At 37.5% G+C, this 22,092-nt stretch overlaps 1 protein-coding gene across 2 annotated transcripts in view; it reads right to left on the bottom strand.

The window, feature by feature from the left end:
* ZNHIT6 (zinc finger HIT-type containing 6) overlaps nt 1–22,092 on the bottom strand; it is a 48,734-nt gene that overhangs the window by 13,347 nt on the left and 13,295 nt on the right. For both annotated transcript variants that reach the window (XM_040987384.1, XM_040987383.1), the window contains 3 exons: nt 15,724–15,792; nt 14,292–14,372; nt 12,889–12,966 (listed from right to left, as the gene is read on the bottom strand). In XM_040987384.1, coding sequence (XP_040843318.1) covers nt 12,889–12,966; nt 14,292–14,372; nt 15,724–15,792 — 228 coding nt within the window. The remainder of the gene's footprint in view (nt 1–12,888; nt 12,967–14,291; nt 14,373–15,723; nt 15,793–22,092) is intronic.

Raw genomic sequence — 22,092 nt, forward strand, 5'->3', positions numbered from 1 at the left:
TGGACAATAAAGCAGATCTTGTCAGCTCCTTTACCTAACTGATCATTTACTCCTTATTACACAGTCTACCATATTCTAGGCACTGTTTCTGTACTAGGACTACAATAATGAACCAGTGATCAACAGAGGTGAAAGGACAAAGACTTTCCAGGGAAACAGTTTATACGTATGACAGCGATAGCAAAGTCAGTTTGTTCCACAGTACTGAGCAGAGATTAGCAAGCAGATACGGGAATAAATGCAAAATCCAAACCTTTCTGGAACCTATAATAACCTACCTGCGAAAAGTTTCTAGACTGGAGGTTGAAACTTAAAATCAAGTACATGTCATTATTCCCTCTAAAGAGAATATACAATCGAGTGCAAGATCCTCTATAACACAACTAGAATTGAAGGTATTTAGTATATTTGACAGCTAAAATATTTTGCAAGTTTTAGGATAAAAAAATTCATTTTATATTACACAATTTCCTTAATAAACACATAAAAACAGTTTACAGTGTACTATAAATGTTGGTGATTAAAAAATTAAACTGTTCTGGGCCCAGTGCAGCAGCCTAGTGGCTAAAGTCCTCTCCTTGCATGTGTTGGGATGCCTCATGGGTGCTGGTTCATATCCCGGCTGCTCCACTTTCCTTCTAGCTCCCTGCCTGTGGCCTGGGAAAGCAAACAGAACAGCCCAAAGCCTTGGGACCCTACACACGCCCCTGGGAGACTTTTTCAGATTGGCTTAGCTCCAGCCACTGTAGCCACTTTGGGGAGTGAACCAATAAACAGAAGATCTTCCTTGCTGTCTCTCCTCCTGTCTGTATATCCGACTTTACAATAAAATTAAATAAATCTTAAAAAAAAAAAGTTGGAGCAGCTGGCACATGAACTGCTGCCTGCCTGTATGGGATGTCAGCACAGCTGAAGACAGCTTTAAGCACTATGCCATAGTTTTGGTCCTGGAGGGTTTTTTCCCCCCCTAAGATTTACTTATTTTTATTGGAAAGGCAGATTTACAGAGAAACAGAGAGAAAGGTCTTTCATCTGCTGGCTCACTTTCCAAGTGGTTGCAAGTTGCTGAACTGATCTGATCCCAAGCCAGGAATTAGGAGCTTCTCCAGGTCTCCACATTGGTACAGGAACCCAATGTTTTAGGCCATCATCCACTGCTTTTCCATGTCACAAGCAAGGAGCTGGATGGGAAGTGGAGCAGCTGGGACATGAACTGGCACCCATATGGGCTGCCAGTGCATTTAAGGCAAGGATGTAGCCACTAGGCTATCATGCTGTGCCTCAGGAAAAAAAAAAATTAATCCTAGCTTTTAAAACATATGCATTTCCTATTTAGGATATCTTTGAAGGGCATTTTTCAATTATTTTCTGTAAGCCCAAAACAAGATCATCTAATTTTCCTAGTTTAATTAGCAAGCAGGCATAGATCAGTATCTTTATTTTTCTTTTAAGATTTATTTATTTTCATTGAAAGGCAGATATGCCAAGAGGAGGAGAGACAGAGAGGAAGACCTTCCATCCAATGATTCACTTCCCAAGTGGTTGCAATGGCCAGAGCTGTGCCGATCTGAAGCCAGTAGCCAGGAGCCCCTTTGGGGTCTCCCACATGGGTCCAGGGTACCAAGGCTTTGGGCCATCCTTGACTGCTTTCCCAGGCCACAGGTAGGGAGCCTGATGGTATGCAGAGCTGCCAGGATTAGAACCGGCACCCATATGGTATGTAAGGTGAGGACTTCAGTCCCTAGGCCTCCACTGTGGGCCTGATTAGTACCTTTAAGGACGTAAAAATATGATTTAAAGGAATTCCATTCTAATATGATGTACTTCATTGTATAAATGCAACAACTGAAATGAATAAACATCTACAAAATACTTTTATTTTTAAAAATGTCAGATATATCTGGAGTCCCAAAATGCCTTTTAGACGTTTGCTAGCTTGGACATGGTTTGTCAAAGTGTGGTCTCAGGAATAAGTTATCAGCGTCAGCATGCCCTATGGGGCACAAACTGTAAGGAATGAAGGCTTATCCATCCTTCATCAGATTTACTACACCAGAACCTTTGAGGGTGGTGAAAAGCAAGGAGTGACATCATTGTAGTAAGGCAGGTAACAGACCTATTGGTACCAACTAAGGCTGAGAACTGGTGTACTAGGCAGGCAGAGCCTCAGAGTAACAGCCTGAAGAGCAGCCCAAACTAAGAGGTTAGCTCTGTTGTATGGCTGGGGAGCGTGTCTGCTTGCTGGTTAAATGGGTGTCCATGAAAGCCACAAAGAGGTCAACTGAGCTTTAATGGAGGTGCGAACAGGCAAAATCAATTTCTCTAGAAGGGTATAGGAAAAAAATATCTTACCTTTCAACTTCATTGAAAATGATTCAAAAATATTTCCTATTAAAGAACCACGAAGATCCAAAGAAAGCAAAGTCACCGTATTTTTTTAAGTTAAAAAACATCCTTTCAGCATGGAAATAAAATTACCCCAAAGAAATAGATCACACTTTTCTTTGATTGCTTTTTAAACAAAAAGTGCTCCAAAATTATTCACTAAAGTTACACAGCAGGAGACAGCTAGTAGAATCTGTGTGAGAACAGCATGGTAGTACCCCCAGGAAGGGCAATAATTTTCTGTAACATTTATAAAATTAAAACCTAGATAATGCTTAAATTGTGCTTAAAATCTAAATTCTCAGATTTCCGTGTCAATTTCTAGAAGTAGAGTAAAGGTTAACTGGCATGTCTTTTCATTAAAATACGTTTGGAATGCCCATGCAAAGATGCTCATATCTGCTCTGGGCACCCTTTGTTTTAAATAGCAACCTGGGACCTGGCATACTATCTTAGCAGCCGAAGGTCTCACCTTGCACACGCTGGGATCCCATATGGGCCCTCGTTCTAATTCCAGTGGCCCTGCTTCCCATCTAGCTTTCGGCTTAAGGTCTGGAAAAGCAGTCAAGAACAGCCCAAAGCCTTGGGACCCTGCACCCACGTGGGAGACCCAGAAGGGGCTCTGGGCTCGGATTGGCTCAGCTCTGCCCGTTGCAGCCACTTGGGGAGTGAATCAACGGATGGAAGATCTTCCTCTCTGTCTCTCCTTCTCTCTATATATTTGACTTTACAATAAAAATAAATCTTAAAAAAAAAAAACCCAGCTATCTGTTGTAATATTGAAACATATTTACTTTTCCTTCTAGACCAGTTCCTTGATGGCCCTGATTTTTTTTTTAATGAAGACTGATTTACTTATTTACCTGAAAGAGCTAAGAGGAAATGGATGAGGAAGGGAGAACGGGAGAGGGAGGGAAAGAGAAACATAGAGGCAAAGAGAGATCCTCCATCCACTGGTTCACTCCCCAGATGGCTGCCAACAGTTGAAAGTAGGGCCAGTCTGCAGCCAGGAGCCCAGAGCTTCTTCTGGGTCTTCCATGTCAGTGCAGCTGACCAAAAATTCAAGCCCTTTTTCCTTGTTTTCCCATACACACCGGCAGGGAGCTGAATCAGAAGTGACTCAAATTCGTACCAGTTTTCGCATGTTAGCCTCTGAGGAATGGTCTTCTGGATGTCTATATACCCCATACACTAGTACATGGAAGTGGCTCAATGCATTTAACTACAATAAGTGAAAACACAAACTTCATCAATCTATTTTAGATCAAGTCCAGTTATCAAAAATCTTGCTCTCTGGGTGAGCACTTTATTAATTTATTTTTGATGATGTTTAGTTGAGAATGATGTATGTCCATGTGGACAATGATTAAGGTAGGAAGGGTAGAGATACGGGGGAAAAGTAAATAAGACAACCGTTTATATATATATATATATATATATATCTGTTCTTTTTTTTTTTTCTTTTATATCTGGGAAGGGGGAAGTGAGGGTGAAAGAGTAGTTCCTGGCACCCTCCCACAATACCTCAATACCTCATCAATACCCAGGGACGGCAGATGATCACTTGATGTCATCTTAGGATCTCTAATGGGCAGTACTTATTTTTCTGAGGCAAATTTTAAAAGGATTTATTTTATTTTCATGGGAAAGTCAAATATACAGAGAGGAGGATAGACAGAGAGGAAGATCTTCCATCCGTTGATTCACTCCCCAAACGGTTGCAACGGGCAAAGCTGAGCCAATCCGAGCCTAGAGCCCCTTCTGGGTCTCCCACGTGGGTGCAGGGTCCCAAGGCTTTGGGCTGTTCTTGACTGCTTTTCCAGACCTTAAGCCGAAAGCTAGATGGGAAGCAGGGCCACTGGAATTAGAACGAGGGCCCATATGGGATCCCAGCGTGTGCAAGGTGAGACCTTCGGCTGCTAAGATAATATGCCAGGTCCCAGGTTGCTATTTAAAACAAAGGGTGCCCAGGTGCTGCAGGTGTCAGCTTTATTTGCTGCACTGTAACAGCAGCTCCCATGTCCACTGTTTATGCTATAGCTGCCTATGTGCTACAGTGAGAAAACTGTGACCACATAGCCCATAAAAACAAAAGCATTTACTAGTTAGCCATTTGCTTTAGTGTCCCAAAATGGCATCAACTTGCAGCAGATAGTGAGTATACACAGAATTTATAAGGGAATTTATCCTCCAAATGCTTTATTGGGACAAAATATGAGACAGGACTGGAGGAATTATAGAACAGTTTATGAGAGTCAAGAATAAGGAAAATACATCCAGTTTTGGGGAAGGAATTGGATTCTAACACAGACAGCAGAGACATGGAGGACGCTGCTATTTCAGGAAGGGTGGCAAAAGGGAAGGAAGACATTCTGGACATCAATTATGTTTGGAGGGATGACAAGGGAGAAGTCAAGAAGGCAAAGCTGATTGGCTGCAAGTTCTTACATCTGGCTTACTAGAATGATGACCAGGCCAGTAACAGAAATGTGTACCAAGATTTGTTGACTATTTAGTTCGTGCGTCTAATACTAGATACACACATCATGGAAAACTCATTTAAGAACCGCCCACAACACATAAACAAGTCATTTAAGCATATACACATACACTACCAGCCCATTCAATAAGACAGATAACACAGAGTTAGCCCATTTAAAAGAAGACACAGACAGACACAGACAGACAGACAGACACACACACACACACACACACACACACACACACACACACACACACACCTCCCAGGAAGAAATGGATGTGATATAGTGAGATCTATAGATGAAGATTTAGAGAAGTGTGAATGAAGATAACTGCATACTAGGATTTTAGACTTGGAAGAAAAGCTGAAATTATATCTAGGTTTGGGAGTCATTTGTACATAAGTAACAGCTAATAACTTAAGCTCTTGAAACCCCATATTCATTCAATATCTAACTTATGTTAAAAAAAAAAAAGTAAACTAACATGACTACGAATCTGCTTCCTTGTTAATGGTGAGTGGCCCTTTGAGAGTATAGCTAATCGTGAACTTGAACAAACTTTCCAGAGTTCCAGCATAAAAAATTATTTAGCTACAAGAAATTACACTAAGAAAAAATAAAAAGATAATGTGATCAATTGCCAGCCATGTGGAACTCCTTATTTCAGATAGATCTCTTAACTTTATTAAGAAAAAAAATTTCAAGAATTAAGATAAAAACAAAAGTTTGCATTCATTGAGTGACTTCACTAAGATGAAGTTACTTGTGAATATTTTTAGAATTATGACCAAAAATATTCAAATATCTATCCAGTGAGATGATTTGTTGTGTGCCAGGAACTATGTTAAATAAGTAGGTGATACTCAAATTTATCTTCACAACAGTTCAACATCATGCCTTCTGCCTTAGTTCCTGTCAGAACTAAGAAAAGGAAAAGAGGCTTAGTCACTTTCAGATAGGAAAAGAGGCTTAGTCACTTTCCAGTCTGTATCAAATTAAGAAACTGGTCACTTCTTAGAAAATCTTCAATAAAGACTGTTTTGGATGAAAGCAAGAAAATCTCATAAACTAGGATAAAGTTTAAGAAGCAATGACTTAACTTATTTTTTTAATATAGTTAATATTTGCAATGGTGAGAAATTTGGCCCACAAGGTCTAATAAGGAGGCTCTTAAGTAAAACAAAAGGTCTAAATCTCCACAGACTGTATATTCTGGAAGGAAAATACTACTATTTCTTTCTGTACTATAATCCCACTACAAAAAAAATTCTAATAATAAAGGACTGGTATAAATAGTCTCTCTTGAAAATAGTTTCCAGAAACAAAGGTGTATCTGTGTAAATTCAATGTGCTCTACACCTGTCTGGGACTGTCATTTCTTTATCCATAGTATTCATGTAAGAGCCTCAGATCACATTGGTACCCACTGGTTATTACTAAATCTTACTGAATTTCTGGCTTGCTTTCTACAGACACCTACTGCTGATTTATTGAAATACAAACTTGGTATAGTGGTGGATCTTGGGACAAACTCTTCAACTTCATTTTGAAAAAATGAACTACTGCTTTGAAGACATAAATACACTGCAACCTTCTCAGATAACTTACTTGTTTGTTTTGTTGTTAACTGTAATTTAAAGTCCTTTTGTATCTTGGGAGTCTCTGTACTTTTTTCTTGCCATAACTACTCACATTTAGTAAATTAAACATCATAACACTAGAATACTTTCTTTAAAGATGCAAGAACAGCTACTACCCTCTGTGTAGCCTTTATGTGTCTTCTCCCACAGAAGAATTATGCCTTACTCACTCTTGCATAATTGCAAAGTTTTACTTATGTTTTATTTATATGACTAAAATATTCCACATGGTTAATCAACACTTAAAAAAAAAAGACTAACAAACATAGAGGTACTCATACAGAAATACAGTGAGAGAAAAGGAAAGACACAGACCAAGAGTGAGTGCTTCCATCCAACGGTTCGCTTCCCAAATGCCCGCAACAGCCAACACTGGACTCATTGAAGCCAGAGCCAACAATCCACCAGGTTCTGCCAGGTGGGTGGCAGGAGCCCAAACAATTGAGCCATTTCCCACTACTTTCCAGGTTCATTAGTAGGAAGCTGGAATAACAGTGGAACAGCCAAGATTCAAACTGACACTTGATATAAGGTGCTGGCATTCCAAGTGGTGGCTAAATCTGCTATGCCACAACACTGGCCTAAATCAACAGCTTTTTGATTCATTTTGCAAGATTCATCCTACAATTTCTTAAACAGTCAAAATCAGGATGTTACGCAAACCACAAAGCAGCAATGGAAAGAAACTTTATGGAAAATAACTATCAATAAATAAAATCGAGGATTAAAATAAAACAGATTTAGAAAATTGCAATTAAATGGACAAACTTGCAGTTTTGTGAATAGAAATGCAGTGGCTGCCACTCTGATAATGCCTTGTCATTACCAATACAGGCTTTTTAAGTTCAAAACCACTACTGTACTTTCTGTGAAGACAAAGTCAGCAAGGCAGTGGAAGTGTATGCTCTACAGAGGCAGAAACTCTTCTTACTGGTACAGTCAAAACATCTAAAATAGTGCCTGCACTGTGGCGGGAACTAAGTGCTTTCTAAGTAAATAAATAATATTTAGGGAACCACAGTAAGTTTTATCAGGAAAGAAAAACTCTTAAGCATTCTGGAAAGAAAATTCTAAGATCAGCAGCAAGCTCCTGAACATGCATTGTAGGATGATAATTTTAAAATGAGGTCAAACCACAAATCTAAAATCTGGAAAATGTTTAGTGAACTTGCTATAATTGATCAGGTATACTATGAGATAACTGCCATAAGCCTTCCAAGAATGGAAAACAAAACCAGTGGATTGGCAAGATCAAGTATTTGGTAAAAAGACTTTCATGTTATAAGAAAGCTGTAAAATGTAGGAAATATTTCAAATTAAGCTTCCACCAGGAAACTATACATTACGTTTCTGCCTTCTAAGCATTCTCCAGGAAATTATGTAAATCCTCTTACACAGAACTTTTATTCAATTAGAGCCTATGATCTGATGACCTGTAACAATCTTTTTTTTTTTTTTTTTTTAAGATTTATTGTATTTTTATTGCGAAGTCAGATATACATATACAGACAGGAGAAGAGCTAGAGAGGATCTTCTGTCCACTGATTCACTCCCCAAGTGGCTGCAATGGCCAGAGCTGAGCTGAGCTGAAGCCAGGAGCCTAGAGTCTCTTCCAGGTCTCCCGTGCAGGTACAGGGTCCCAAAGCTTTGGGCTGTCCTCAATTACTTTTCCAGGCTACAAGTAGGGAGCTGGATGGGAAGTGGAGCTGCTGGGATTAGAACTGGTGCCTATATAGGATCCCAGCACTTGCAAGGTTAATACTTCAGCTGCTAGGATACCATGCCAGGCCCGATCTGCAACAATCTTAAGATGCTCTCTGAATATATTTTCCTTTAATGAAGTAACTGTAATTATGTATACAATCAAAGGTAAATTATCATATCTATGAACACATTATATACAGAACACTTTTAAAAACATTTCTGATTTAAAAATGTCTAAATATATTTCCACAGTAATTTCATCATTCATGATTTAAAAATACTTAGAAAACTGAGTCATTTTTTGAAATTAAGACAACTATGTCTTCAGATCGATGTAATAATATCACTAACACAAAGAAGTATCATTTGCCAATTTAGAATGACCTTCAAGAGAAAAGCTACCTCCACTGGAATAGTTGACACTACTGTCTTCAACGATAACACCACCATTCATGAATCATTGATTTTAAAGTTTTTATCATTCATTTGAGACAGCAAACGTGCAAATGTGCATTCCCATTTGTCCTTTCATCCATGAAATGCCTGCAATGGCACAGTGGAGGTCAGGAGCTGGGAAGGCATTCCAAATCTCCCATGTGGGTGACAGAAACCCAACCACTGGAGTCATCACCACTGCCTCTAGGAGTCTGCATTAGCAGGAAGCTGGAGTCAGGAACTGAGGTTGGATGCTGGAGTCAGGCACTCAAATGGTACAGGGCATCTTAGCCAGAATGCTCACTGCTAGGCTGTGGTCAGGAAGTAGAACTTTAAGTAATGATGTCTGTTGGAAATCCTTGGGTCCATATGGGCCTGTGTTCAGAAGGAACAATGGGATTCTACTCTATGACTTCCTGTTACATAATATGATCTTTTGATCTTGTACACGTGGCTGTTACAGGTGTTAGGTGCTTACCAAAACTGAATCAACGGAATTCAGTTTCAATTCTGAATCAAGTCCACTTAATGTTGGACTTTCAGTTGCCAAAACTGTAAGCTGAACAAACACTTCCCTTTGTAAAGTTAGACTGCTTCAGTGTTTCTTTAGGTAATAAGAATGACAATAACAACAAAGACTAATGATTCTACTTGGAAAAAATTCATGGAAAAATAAAAATTAAAATTATGTATTTATTTTGGTATGAAGTAGTTATTTTCTGAAATTCATACACAGTTTTTTCTAATATGTATTTTTTATACATCATAAAAAAACTGGGGCCAAAATAAACTCATATTTTTTAATCCCATTTTTCCATGAAGCTTTTGAAGCAAGCTTATCTACCCAAATTACCATGTTCCACACACAATGTTTATTTTCTTGAACCTCAGAAGAAAGGATATTTTGCGCAGGTCAGTTTGGTTCAGTGAACTAGCACAAAAAAGAGAAATCACAAGAAAATACAAAATTTTTTCTTAAGGATTATATATAAAAAATATAAATTGCTTTTATCAGTGTAATAGTTGGTTTTGCATCACTACAACAAAAATTAGAGACAACTAATTTTATCAAAGGATGTACAAGCCCAAGCTCACTTATCTCTATTTAGTCTGGCCTTCAGTGAGGGCAGTAAATGGCAATGGTGGAGTGCATGCACTGGAAATACCACGTAAGGCAGGAGTCAAACCAAAATTTCAGTTTTGTCTGTCTTTAACAACAACAACAACAACAAAAGATTTGTTATGCACAGCCTATAGAGAAAGAGAGGGAGAGACAGGTCTTTCATCTGCTGGTTCACTCTCCAAATAGCCTCAAGGGCCAGGCCACACAGAAGCCAAAAGCCTGGGGCCAGGACTTTCCTCTGGGTCGCCCATGCGGGTAGGAGAGCACAAGTACACTGGTCATTCTCTGTTGCGCTCCCAGGAACACTAGGCAGGGAGCTGGATCAGAAGTATAACAGCTGGAACTTGAATCAGCACCAGCAAAGGATGCCAGTGTTGTAGGCAGCGAATTTTACCTGTTACGCAACAATGCAGGCCCCATAACTCAGGTTCCTCTACTATACGCAAAAGAATTGTCTTCCAAGGGTAGTGACTACAATGACTGAAGGACCTCCCACAAGGTCCCAGTTCTTAAAGATTCCACTCCCAAAAATGCCAACTGGGGGACCTATCTTTGAACATGTGGGCTTTTGAGGGATACCAAATATCAAAAACATAGCACTTAGTCTTGGTAAATAAGTTTAATTATCTGGTATCAGAATAGGTGGTTTAGCTGATGCCAGCAATCTGGCACTTCAGATATATAAACATAAAAAGTAAAATAAAGAATCCTATTCATGTAGCTGATGATTACTACTTAAAATCATTCAAGGTCAGGCAGGCATATAAAGGAAATGATGAGGTAGGTATTCAGCTCTTCCTACTGAACAAAGATGTATAGCACATTTATATCACTCCTTTTATATTTCTTTCGAAGGCATTTATATTATCCCTGCATTGGTAGTCTATGACAAAGATCTGGCAATTGTCCAGAATGATAAAGAAGTATTAGAGATGGTGGGATAGATTTGTCACCAAATTGTTAGAAGACTGGGAGAGTATATTTGCCCATTAGTTAATGATTTAGAGAAGATGAGATGAGACAATTAACCAGAGTGATTTCACTATTCCTAAAGATTCTCAGAGGTGTTTTCTCAGTAACCTAGGGAGGGAAGTCACACTATATTCATCAAATGTGCACCATGGTATAAAACATGAGTAATATTTAAAGGAACCAATTAGATAAACTACAGTACATGTCAAGAAAGGAACCAAATTTGGAAGAAAAAAAACCAGAAAATTAAAAAGAAGATTACTGGAGCAGGCTTTCAGCCTAGGAGCTGGGGTTCCTATGTCCCACATTAGAGTGCCAGGGTTGGATTCCTGGCCATGGCTTTGGACTCCAACTTTTTGACATTGGAAACTCTGGGAACAAGCAGTGATTCCTGTCACTCTTGAGGGAGATCCAGAGTTTTCTTTCCCAAGGGACCCCAAATCTTTCAAGAGAATGTGAGGTGAGGTGGAGTTCAAAGTATAACATGTATATACAATGAATTCAGAAATCTAGGGAAAAGAAACCTATGGTAGAAAACACATTTTTTTGTTTTCCATAAACGACATGATAAAAAAATATATAACGCTGAGAGTATTTCCATTAAGAAAGAAAAGCAGTCGAGATTTGTTGTTTAAGATTCCTTCTTGGGCCTGGTGCAATGGGCCCAGGGGCTAAATCTTCGCTTTGCACGCACTGGCATCCCAAATGGGTGCCAGTAAGTTTCCCAGTTGCTCCACTTCTCATCCAGCTCCCTGATTGTGACCTGGGAAAGCAATCGAGGACAGCCCAAGGCCTTGGGACCCTGCATCCACGTGGGAGATCCAGAAGAAGCTCCTTGCTCCTGGCTTTGGATCGGCTCAGCTCTGTCCATGAGGCCATTTGGGGGTTGAACCAACAGAAGGGAGATCTTTTTCCCCTTCTCTGTGTAAGTCTGCCTTTCCTTTCCAAAAAAATAAATCTTTAAAAATTCTTCTTAGCTCTAAGTCTTATCATCTTTTGTGTAGATATTCTGAAAGAACTCATCTGTCAGCAGTAACAGTAGAAATATAATAGTGGTGGTGGTAGTGGTAGTAATTGTAAGTACTACCATAAAAACAGGCACTTATCATGTGTTAATTATTTTACTATCTCATGTTAGTGTTATGGTTGTTGTCATCACTCCAATTTTAGAGATGAGTAAACTAAGGCAAGTGAGGCAATGTAATTTGCTCAAGTTAACATAATTAGAAGCAGGCAGAGCTGGGATTAAAAGTCTGCCTTGCTTTCACAACTTGAATCCTAAAGCTTCTAAGGCCAGGGGTGGGGAACTTTTCTTCTGCCAAGGGCCATTTGGGCATTTATAACATCATGCACGGACCACACAAAATTATCAACTTACAAAGTAACCTGCTATAGATTTACTGAATTTTGAATCCCAACAACAGTTGCTCTGGCAGGGCCAGACCAAATGTTTTCACCGGCCTTCTAAGGCCCGCAATCCTGAACTTCCCCAACACTGCTCAAAGCTACACCAGAAAAATCAAATCATGGAAGAATCAGATCCAGCTTGAATTGGATTTAGTAGTTTTGTTAATTAGGAAAGAGGAAAAAAGCTTCAGAGGCTACTGAAGATCAACATTTTGTAATGAAATATGTGGATACACAAAGTGGCATTTAAAATTTTGAGATCACTCAGAGTAGTCCAAACTTTTTTCCATTAACGCAAGAGAAAAGTCCAATCACATTAAAAACTTTCTTACTCAAATGGTTTCTTAGAACCTGGCTCTCTTCATAATTCTTCTTTCCAGTACAAGTTATTCAACAGTTAGGTGATCACATGAATTTTTATCTATTTCCAAAGTGTAAACCTGAAAACTGGAACTGTGCTATAGAGTATTTCTTGAAAAATGTTGAGATGAGATATACAAATGTTTTAGACATATATCATGGTAATTTAAAATATTCTAACCAATGCAATTTTTGCATTTATTTTTATAGCATGGTATAAGTGTGATTATTTTAGAATTCAAATTTAAAAACTTACTTTTACAATTTCACATTACTGATAGCAAGATGCTCAGTATAACTAGCTACTTAATGCTAATTTGTTTCTTAATCAAATTAAATGAGAAAATATTTAAAGAAATGGGGAGAGAAATAATTTTACCTTACTAAATTTTGCTGCATATTTTCAACCTTCATTAAAACTTGTACCCCATTCTGAGAGTGAATATAGGCTTTCAATCTGAAATAAAAACATCATATTGAAGGAAGTGAAATTGGGTTTTAGCATATTTCAGGATTCTCTTGTGAAGAGTAAGCATTTCTCAACACCTAATAATTCTTCAGATGCATCTGTCCTAGCACACAAAACATTTTAGAAAGGATATTAAAACCACACTTTCCCTCTACACAATTAAACATCTTAAAGTAAAACACACCCGTTACAGACAATTAAACTAAAAAATGTACCCAATGACAAATGTACAAATAAGAATAATTAAGTTATTAGTGGTAAGAAAGGAAAACCAACTATCTCAACTGTCCCAAAGATATTGGTTGATTTATGACATGTGTTTAGTTCAGTGTGGGCATCACCTTTTATCAAAAGAATGAAAATTAATTAGAATTGCATCAGCCATCTTAAAGCCATTCAGTTTAGATTTTGAAACACCAGGTTACTTTAGAATCAAGCCAAACATTCGCATCCTAAGCAGTTACCATCTGATTAAAATAAAGTCACCTTTATCCTGCCCATGCATGCTAATAACTTAGATTCTAATAATATTGTTTTCTTTTTGGAATACTGCCTACTGCATGCTAGGCCTTGTACAAGGATCTTCACATTCACTATTTCTTCTCAGCAACATAACACTCTTACCTAGCTCTTGTTTCACTGATGATAAAACCTAGGACCTCAAAGCTCAGTAACTTGCTTCTGATCACATAGCTAACAACGGACAAAGCCAACTGTTCTAATGCCGGTATCCATGACTGAATTTTTTTCACCATTCTATCTGAAGCACTTTCATTCATGCTGTATTTCTGGACATGAGGCAGAGTGTACCTTACTTAGTTCTAAAAACTCTTGGCTGACACAGAATTTCCTGTCTTTAACAGTTAGTTGGAAAGTTTTAATTTCCAGAGTTTTTGGTCCAACCCAAAAGGCAGCTTAACTTAGGGTTAAGAGTGCACACTGTCACAGAACTGCCTGATCTGAAGTCTAGGTTCCCTGCTTACTTGCTATATAACGTTACTTAACTACTTTATGGCTTAGTTTTCTCATCTGCAAAATGAACAGAGCAATCTACCCGAGTTGCATGTGAATTTTAACTAATAAATTTAATGTTATCTTCTTTGAAGAGCCTCTGAAACGGTAAGCAGCAAGTGCTAGCTGCTCTTGTTATTTATACTGGCTAATTTTCGGTAAATACCAAGGACATCTCACAGAAAGTAAACTACAATGATAGGCCAAATTTTCATCAAGTCATGGCTTTACTACAACATGCATCTAATAAACATTTCAAGTTTTTTAGTTACTTAAGAAAGTTACTTGAGTTTGAGCCATACCTTTGACGAATTACAGGATCAGATTTTTCAGGATCAATATAAGTTTTGAGGATATCATTAATAGTTTTATCATCTGGCACCCTATTAAACAAAGAAGAAAACTGTATTACAATCTATAATTTTCTACTGAAGATGTTAGAATTATCAGTGTGGTAGTTTGTGTTGATTTTGTACATTCTTTAAATAATCAAAGAATGACTTCTTATTTTACCATTGGTAAAAATTAAGAAAACATAAGAGACTTCTAGGGCACACTCACAAGGTCGTTTTTTATTTTTTTCTCCTCAACAATGTTTTCTTTATATTTTTGAGAAGCTTCTTATAGGTCAAACATAAAAATGAAGCCTCTTAACACACACCTGTGTTCAAACAGGAAAAGCAATCAGTATGAAATATACCTGAAACTTCAAAAAAAAAAAAAAAATTCAGCTAATGTTAATTTCAGTACATATCCATGTTTCTTTATTCTCAATCATAAGACCTCATAAAAAAAAACTGATATTAATTTTAAGTCTTCCAACTATCCTGTAAATGTTTATGTTCCTTCTACTGCATTCCCAGGCCACAAAAAAGGAAATGGAAGGCAAATGGAGCAGCTTGGACATCCCCTTATGGGATCCCTGCACATGCAAGGCAAGGATGTAGCCACCAAGCCATTGCGCTGGGTCCTGGCCACGTATTCCTGTAAAATGACTCCTTTTTCTATGTTTGCTCTGGTATATAACTTCAAATAACCAAGTTCTTCAACAGAATCTGTATGACAACTACACTGAAGACATTTACTTATAAGATGGATACTTGGTAGCCATACTTAGTTAAACATGAACTTTAAAATCACCCTGATAGTATGCAACCATTAAAATTTTTAAATGGTGCTTGAAAATATTTATGATGAAAAAAGCAGACAATCTCATGCAAATTCATTCAAAGTATAAGTATACGTATATGGTTCTAAGATAATGTGCTTTCTGAGAGCTATATGTAATGTTATTAGTAATTTCTGCACAGAAATGTTAGGGTCATTTCTCACTACACATCTAGTCAGTATCAGAGAGATGCTTTAGCCCCCTTAGTTCTCCTTGTACCCTTTCCTTAACTATCAGCATAATTTCTACTTCCATTACATCCCTTAGCCTTCCATGACATTACAGATATTCCTAAAAAATAAACTTGCATTTTCTGGAGGTTTTTACTTTTCCTGCTCATAAGCAGAACCATACTCTATTCTTGCTTTACTTGGTTGCCTCAATATCTACACAGCTGTAGTTGATTCATCGTATAGTAATGTTAATAATTCATTGAGTAAACGCTCCACAACTTATATTTTTGTTTTACTAATGACACACACACACACATATATATAGCTAACAACTTATTTTAAGAATAGAGTTCAAAAAGAATTCAGTTCTTAATAGAAGATGATATACTTTACCTTTTTTCTATATACTCAGCTTGACATTGAGGAAAGCAGAGCTTTACATGCCAACAAAACTGTTGTTTTCTAAAAGAAAATAATCATGTAAAGATCAAGGTAAGCAATGACAGTCTGTAAATCAAATTTGGTAAATTTTCACTTAAAAATTATTTAGAAAATATTCTGAGAACTGACAATCTCCTACTAACATCTGTTTTTTTCTAGAACTTTGGAAGCTATGTTTTTGAAAGACTATACTTGTAAAGGTTGTTAGGAAAGAAAAATAAATAAATAAAGCGAAGCAGTTCTGAATTCCAAGAATTTCACATTCCTGAGTTTGGAAGCGATTTCTCAGTTTCAGGAGCTTTTGAGATCAGTGTACTACTACTTGAAGTTTACAAATCAATTTCCTCATGACTAAACACAATGAGCTGATGTCTTTGCCCGACTAGTCTGGAAATGAGGTGAATGAAGTATTGTCCAGTTGAGTCCAGCTGGCTGCAGACACTTCTGAGGCATGAGTACGTGCATTCAGTAGCAAAACAGTAGACAACAAACTGGTTGCTAAGCAGAATGACTGACCCAGACTCCTTCTGCTTTCAGATCTAAACTCTGGTATGATATAAAAGTAATAGTTACAGTCCACTAAAAGTCTAACTTTAGAAAAATGACCATATGCCTATCTAAAACACTTAAATTTAGAGGTATTAGACATCATTTTTTTTCTGTTGAAATACTCAATTCACAACAGAAATTTAAATGTTTACCTCGTTAAAGTTTTATCAAAATTTTCCTTCCTCATAAGTTTCTTCTGAAGTCAGAATTGTGGCAAAGCATGTCAAATCACTGCCCATAATATTGATATATGAACACCAATTCAAGTCCAGGCTACTTCATTCACTTTCAGCATAGCTCCCTGTTAATGTGTCTTAGAAGAGAACAGAACAAGGCACAAGTGCTTGGGCCCCTGCACAGAGGGCCAGGATTCAGGTTTCACCCTGGGCCAGCCCTAACAGCAATTTGATTTGGGGAATGGAGTAGCAGATGAAAGATCTCTCCCTCTTTCTTTGTAACCCCACTTTTCAAACAAAGTAAAATAAAATGAATCTTTCAAGCAAAACTGTTTTAACAGCATCTCCACCAAACAATGACCAATGTCTCCTAGAGACATACTCTGTAGCAGTAAAATCTAAAATAATTAATGATTTTGAAGATACAAATTAAAAAGTCACTTTCTTTGAAATGGCATTACTGCTGTTATAAAATGTTCAAATTCATCAACAACCAAAGATAAGGAAGAAGTGAAATGCTTGTACTAGAGCAGATCGGCATGGAAAGTTTTACAATTAAGGTTGCTATGGAACTGTGGCAAGGTGGACACTTTACTGCCAATCAGGGTATAAACTGGTATAAACCTCTAGCAGTTCAACTTCTTAAAAGCTACAAGTTAGTTACAGTAGAAGAAGTACTAATTTTTGTCGCAACAGTTTTATCAGTTTTATTCCAAGGAATTTAACCCAAGGAAATAATGAGGCAAGCTGTAAGACAGGAACAAAATGTCCAGTGCATCACTTTTTACAACAGAAAAAAAAATTAGAAACAACTTAGCTGTACATAACCAGAAAATTCATTATAAATCATGGTACTTCTACATAATGAAATACTGAACACTCCTAAAAGATAAGGCAGAACTACATGCACCAATGTATAGAGTGGGTATTGGAAAATGGGTATTACATGATAGCATTTATATTTAAAACACAGATTTATACATGTGCTTTAAAACTATGATGAAGATGCCTTAAATTTTAACAATGGTTATTTCTTGACATTATGAAAGAATTGTTTTCTTAACATGTTCGAATAAAGTTCATCTTTCACACAATTATTTATCTTTAAAAATCAGCAAAGTCAAAGATGTTGCCATGGAAAGTACTGGATGACAGTGATAGAGAGAATTTTAACCCTTTATAAAATTACAAATATTTCCTTACTAGGAATATTTGTGATATCTCCTTTTTTTAAACTTTAGAAACTATTGAAGAAACAGAACTGGGGTTCTAATCATTTTGATAGCCTTAGAGTTGTAATTCTAAGAAATATGGCACAAATTAAAAGTTTAAAAATTTCTAATACAAAATTTTAAGGGGGCTTGAATATGCTTGTATTTAGAAAAAACAATTCTCATTCTACTGCATCACTGACTAACCAATATTTATTCACATATCCCTGAAGGTTTGCCAGGTATTAAGATAAACGAAGAGAGAATGAGCCCAAGCTAAACTTTTTAGGGCAGTGAGTTCTTCATTTCTTTCTTCCTTTTTACAAATTTCATCTGATAGTATTATGTTCTTAACAACAACAACAAAAGTTTGTTTTTACTTGAATTCCACTGTTACAGAGAGAAGACAGAGAAAGAGATCTTCCATTAGTTGGTTCACAGCCCAAGCAGGCTGGATCATTTCCCACTGCAACATCATCCTTCCTAATCTATAACTGTACTCTGATGAATGGATATTATTCCACCCTCAAAAGGTGTGTGCTATTAGCTTAACAAGGTCAATACACATTTAAGGGACATAATGGCTCAGTATTGATGACCAAACGATGGTCTAATCATGGTGAATTTCAGCTTTCCTGTTCAATACTGCTGAGAAACACTTCTGAGTATTCACTATAATCCGAACTGTTATCAGTAAATCCCAAAACCATGAGGATTAAGCTTTCTAGAGGACACAATGCAGAGTCAGAAATATCTTTATTATACTATTTAAACAGAATAACTTATATAAACATATCAAGTCATTGTCTTGGGGGGCATTTCCTGCTGGCAGGCCCTGAGACCACCAAGGAGGTGAGGTAAATGTATTCTTCTGAAGGGCATGTCCGTTTATTGTAAAGCAAGCACAATTTATATAGGCAAGGAAAGGGGAAGGCAGAAGGGCTGCTCCCGACAATTCCCCAACCCAAAAATGACATTCCAATTGGCTAGAAGACATGTCATCTATCCCTTTATATCCTCTAGTCAGGTCACAGATCACATTCTGCATGCAGGCTGGAAGTTTTGCCTCAGATCATGGACAGGTAGGCCATAAGTTATGCCAACCAGGTAGCAGGCAGAGATCCAGGGGCGATCTCCCATACATTGTATCTATTAACTTATTAAGTTCAGTCTACCTCTGGACATTCACAGGCAGAATGTATGAGAGCCAAAATGCACTATTAAAATAGCTCAAAGTAACATAATATAGAGTATTCTATAGCACAAAGATGAAAACATACTAACTTATACAAAGGAATAAAGCTTTATTTATTAGAAACAGAAAAAGAGACTAAAATTGATAACTGTTACAACATTTGGAAGTGACAAATAATACCTAAAAGAATTTCAAGAGAAAAAAGATATTTAACTATCAGCTATAAACATAAATTTAAAACTGAAAGAAAATGTACATATCAACAGCAAAACAAAACAAGCAAAATGTACAGTAACTTGAAACTATCTAAGAGAAAAAAATTCAAATAAAATATTGACACAATCCTTCCCCCACAAGCACTTGATGTTTGAAATGTATCTAAAGATGAATATTCAAAGTCTAAACAAAACTACAGCACAGAATCTATTTATTAGGATTATTCCTCTGATAAAGTATTTTTGGAAACATGATATGAAGGATCATTTAGCTACGTAGTACAGATTAAAAGGACCAGCATTTAGGAAAATTAAAACCATAATTCTGTATAGCACCATTGTGAAAATTCTAGTTATGAAAAGTTCTAGTTATATAGTCTGCCTTTTGAAAAATTAGTACTATTACTATATAATCACAATGGAAAGCACGTTAACTACGTGGTATTGGCCTTAGTAGACAGTAGATTCAGAAAATGGATGTAGCAGGTAAAGACTGAAATTAAAAAATACAATTTTTGAAGGAATCATGACTGGTTATGATCTGTATTACTGTAACAATATGGAGGAATTCAATATGGGTGGAGGGTTAGGGGAGGGATTGGGGGAATCTCAGAGCCTATGAAACTGTGTCATAAAATGAAATTAAAGAGAAAAAATACAATTTTGCTTCAAGTAACTGATAAATACTCGAGCACTTAAAACAGTCCTCCGCTGGCAATGGGTCATAGGAGTGGAGGACTTTGAAGTAGGTGGATAATTCTGATTGTTCCAAGACAAGTGAACATTTGAGGCATTTAATAGGGAAAGCCAAAGAATGCTACCTAGTCTTCTAAAATGCAGGGGAAGTCCTACAGAATAACAAATCATCATCAATTTCAAATGCCAACAGAGTCCCTTCTAACAAACACTAGAATGTAGAAAAGAGAGTAGATATATGCATACCAAAAAATGAATACCAGCACTGGCCAGCATCTGTTTCATATTAATCATGGAGAAAATATGTAGTGCAGGAACTCATGCAAAGGAGACATGCAGAGAAGATGGGCTAGCATGTGCACCTTCATAGATGGCTAGGAAATACACCAGACAGCCTGGGTTGAGAAGAGTGACCAGTGTGGGTCCATGAGGTTGACTACATTAGGAATCAGGTAGGAACAGACCATAATAATTCATATTTGGATATGGATCAACTGAAAGAACTTTAAGATTCTCTGCTCAAAGTAAAACCCACCTTAACTCCAGCAAATTGAGACTTTCTTCAGGACATCTACTAAAACTCATTAACTCCCACTCCAGCTCTAGAAACAACAAATTATTTACGGTATTCTAAATTTGCTATGTGATATTCTTACCACCAGACAATCCTTTCCTTCTGCCTACATAGAAACCAAGACATAGGGCCCAGCATTGTACTGTGCCACAATGCATAAAGCCTGTCATGCTGTCATCCCATATGGTCACCAGTTTTCTTCCTGTTGCTTCGCTTCTTCTTCTTCAGCTCCCTGCTAATGGCCTGAGAAAAGCAGCAGAGGCTGGCCCAAGTGTTTTCCCTGCTGCTGATGTGGGAAACCAAGACGAGGCTCCTACCTTCATACTGGCTTACCCCTGACCTCAGGCCATCTGGGGAGTGAACCATTAGAGGATCTTCCTATCTGTCCCTCTCTCTGACTCAAATAAACAAACCCTAAAAATCAAACAAAAACAATAACCAAAAAACTAGACATAAAAGCCATTCCTTGTGCTTCAAAAATATTTTCAAATTCTCCTTTTGGGCAAGTCTTTGTCTTCCACTCTCAACAGATGGCACTCTTCCACCACAAGGCTAAAGCAGTTTTCCCTCCTCTGTGCTACTTGTGTACTTTCACGGCATTATCCATCCTATGTTGAAAGAACTTACCAGCATGTCCCACCACTGACGGAACTAATTAGAATGAAGTCAGTGACTTATTGGCTTCCAGTAAAAGTAAATGTCGAAATTATCTGGTGTTTTTTAAAAATTAAAGATGTCCTAAGTCCCAATGGGTTAACATTCTATGTTAAATCTAGGAATCTCCATTTTGAAACAACTGCAGTTAATTTTGACACACACTCTAAATTAAGCATCACTATATATAAAGCTGACACTACTGCTGACATCTTACAGATAAGGCAACATGCACAGAAATAAATAATTTGCTGAGAAAATTCTTAACGCACAAAGTTCTGTCATATTTAAAAACTAGACATTCAAGATATATTAGCTACATTATCACTCCTCTTTTTTTTTAAAAGATTCATTTATTTTTATTGTAAAGTTAGATATATATAGAGAGGAGAGACAGAAATATCTTCCATGTGATGATTCATTCTCCAAGTGACCACAATGGCCGGTGCTGTGCCCATCTGAAGCCAGGAGCCCAGAGCTCTTCTGGATCTCCCAAACGCGGGTGCAGGGTCCCAAGGCTTTGGGCCGTCCTCAACTGCTTTCACAGGCCACAACCAGGGAGCGGGACGGGAAGTGGGGCTGTGGTATTAGAATCAGCACCCATATGGGATCCTGGTGCATTCAAGGCAAGGACTTTAGCCAGTAGGTCATGGTGTGGGGGCCTAATTACTACTCCTCTTTTAAAAAGCAAATATACTGAAGAATCACATTATCTTACTTAATAAAAGCTATTTTAAGTATTATACCTCTCTCTTCCTGTAAGGCAGTAATTTCAAATGAGAGGTGATGGGGAGAAGAAGTAAGCTTCAAGAAAAGCTTTGGGATACAATACTTGAGAGCAGCAGATAGTACAAGGCCAGGAAAGCCAGGAAAGAACATGACAAATCTTACCTATCAGTAATTCTGCCTATGGTCAAAGGAGGTAATCCCTGGACTGATGACTCGTACAATCATGGAATTATCAACATTCCGAGTAGGTGGCCATTAAGGTTAAGGACTCCCCTGAATCAGGCTGGGGATGTCAGGATGATCACACACTCTGTGAAACTAT

The sequence above is a fragment of the Ochotona curzoniae genome, unplaced genomic scaffold (assembly GCF_017591425.1).
Source record: "Ochotona curzoniae isolate NIBS_2020 unplaced genomic scaffold, NIBS_Ocur_1.0 contig_4612, whole genome shotgun sequence".
Taxonomy (NCBI): Eukaryota; Metazoa; Chordata; class Mammalia; order Lagomorpha; family Ochotonidae; genus Ochotona; species Ochotona curzoniae.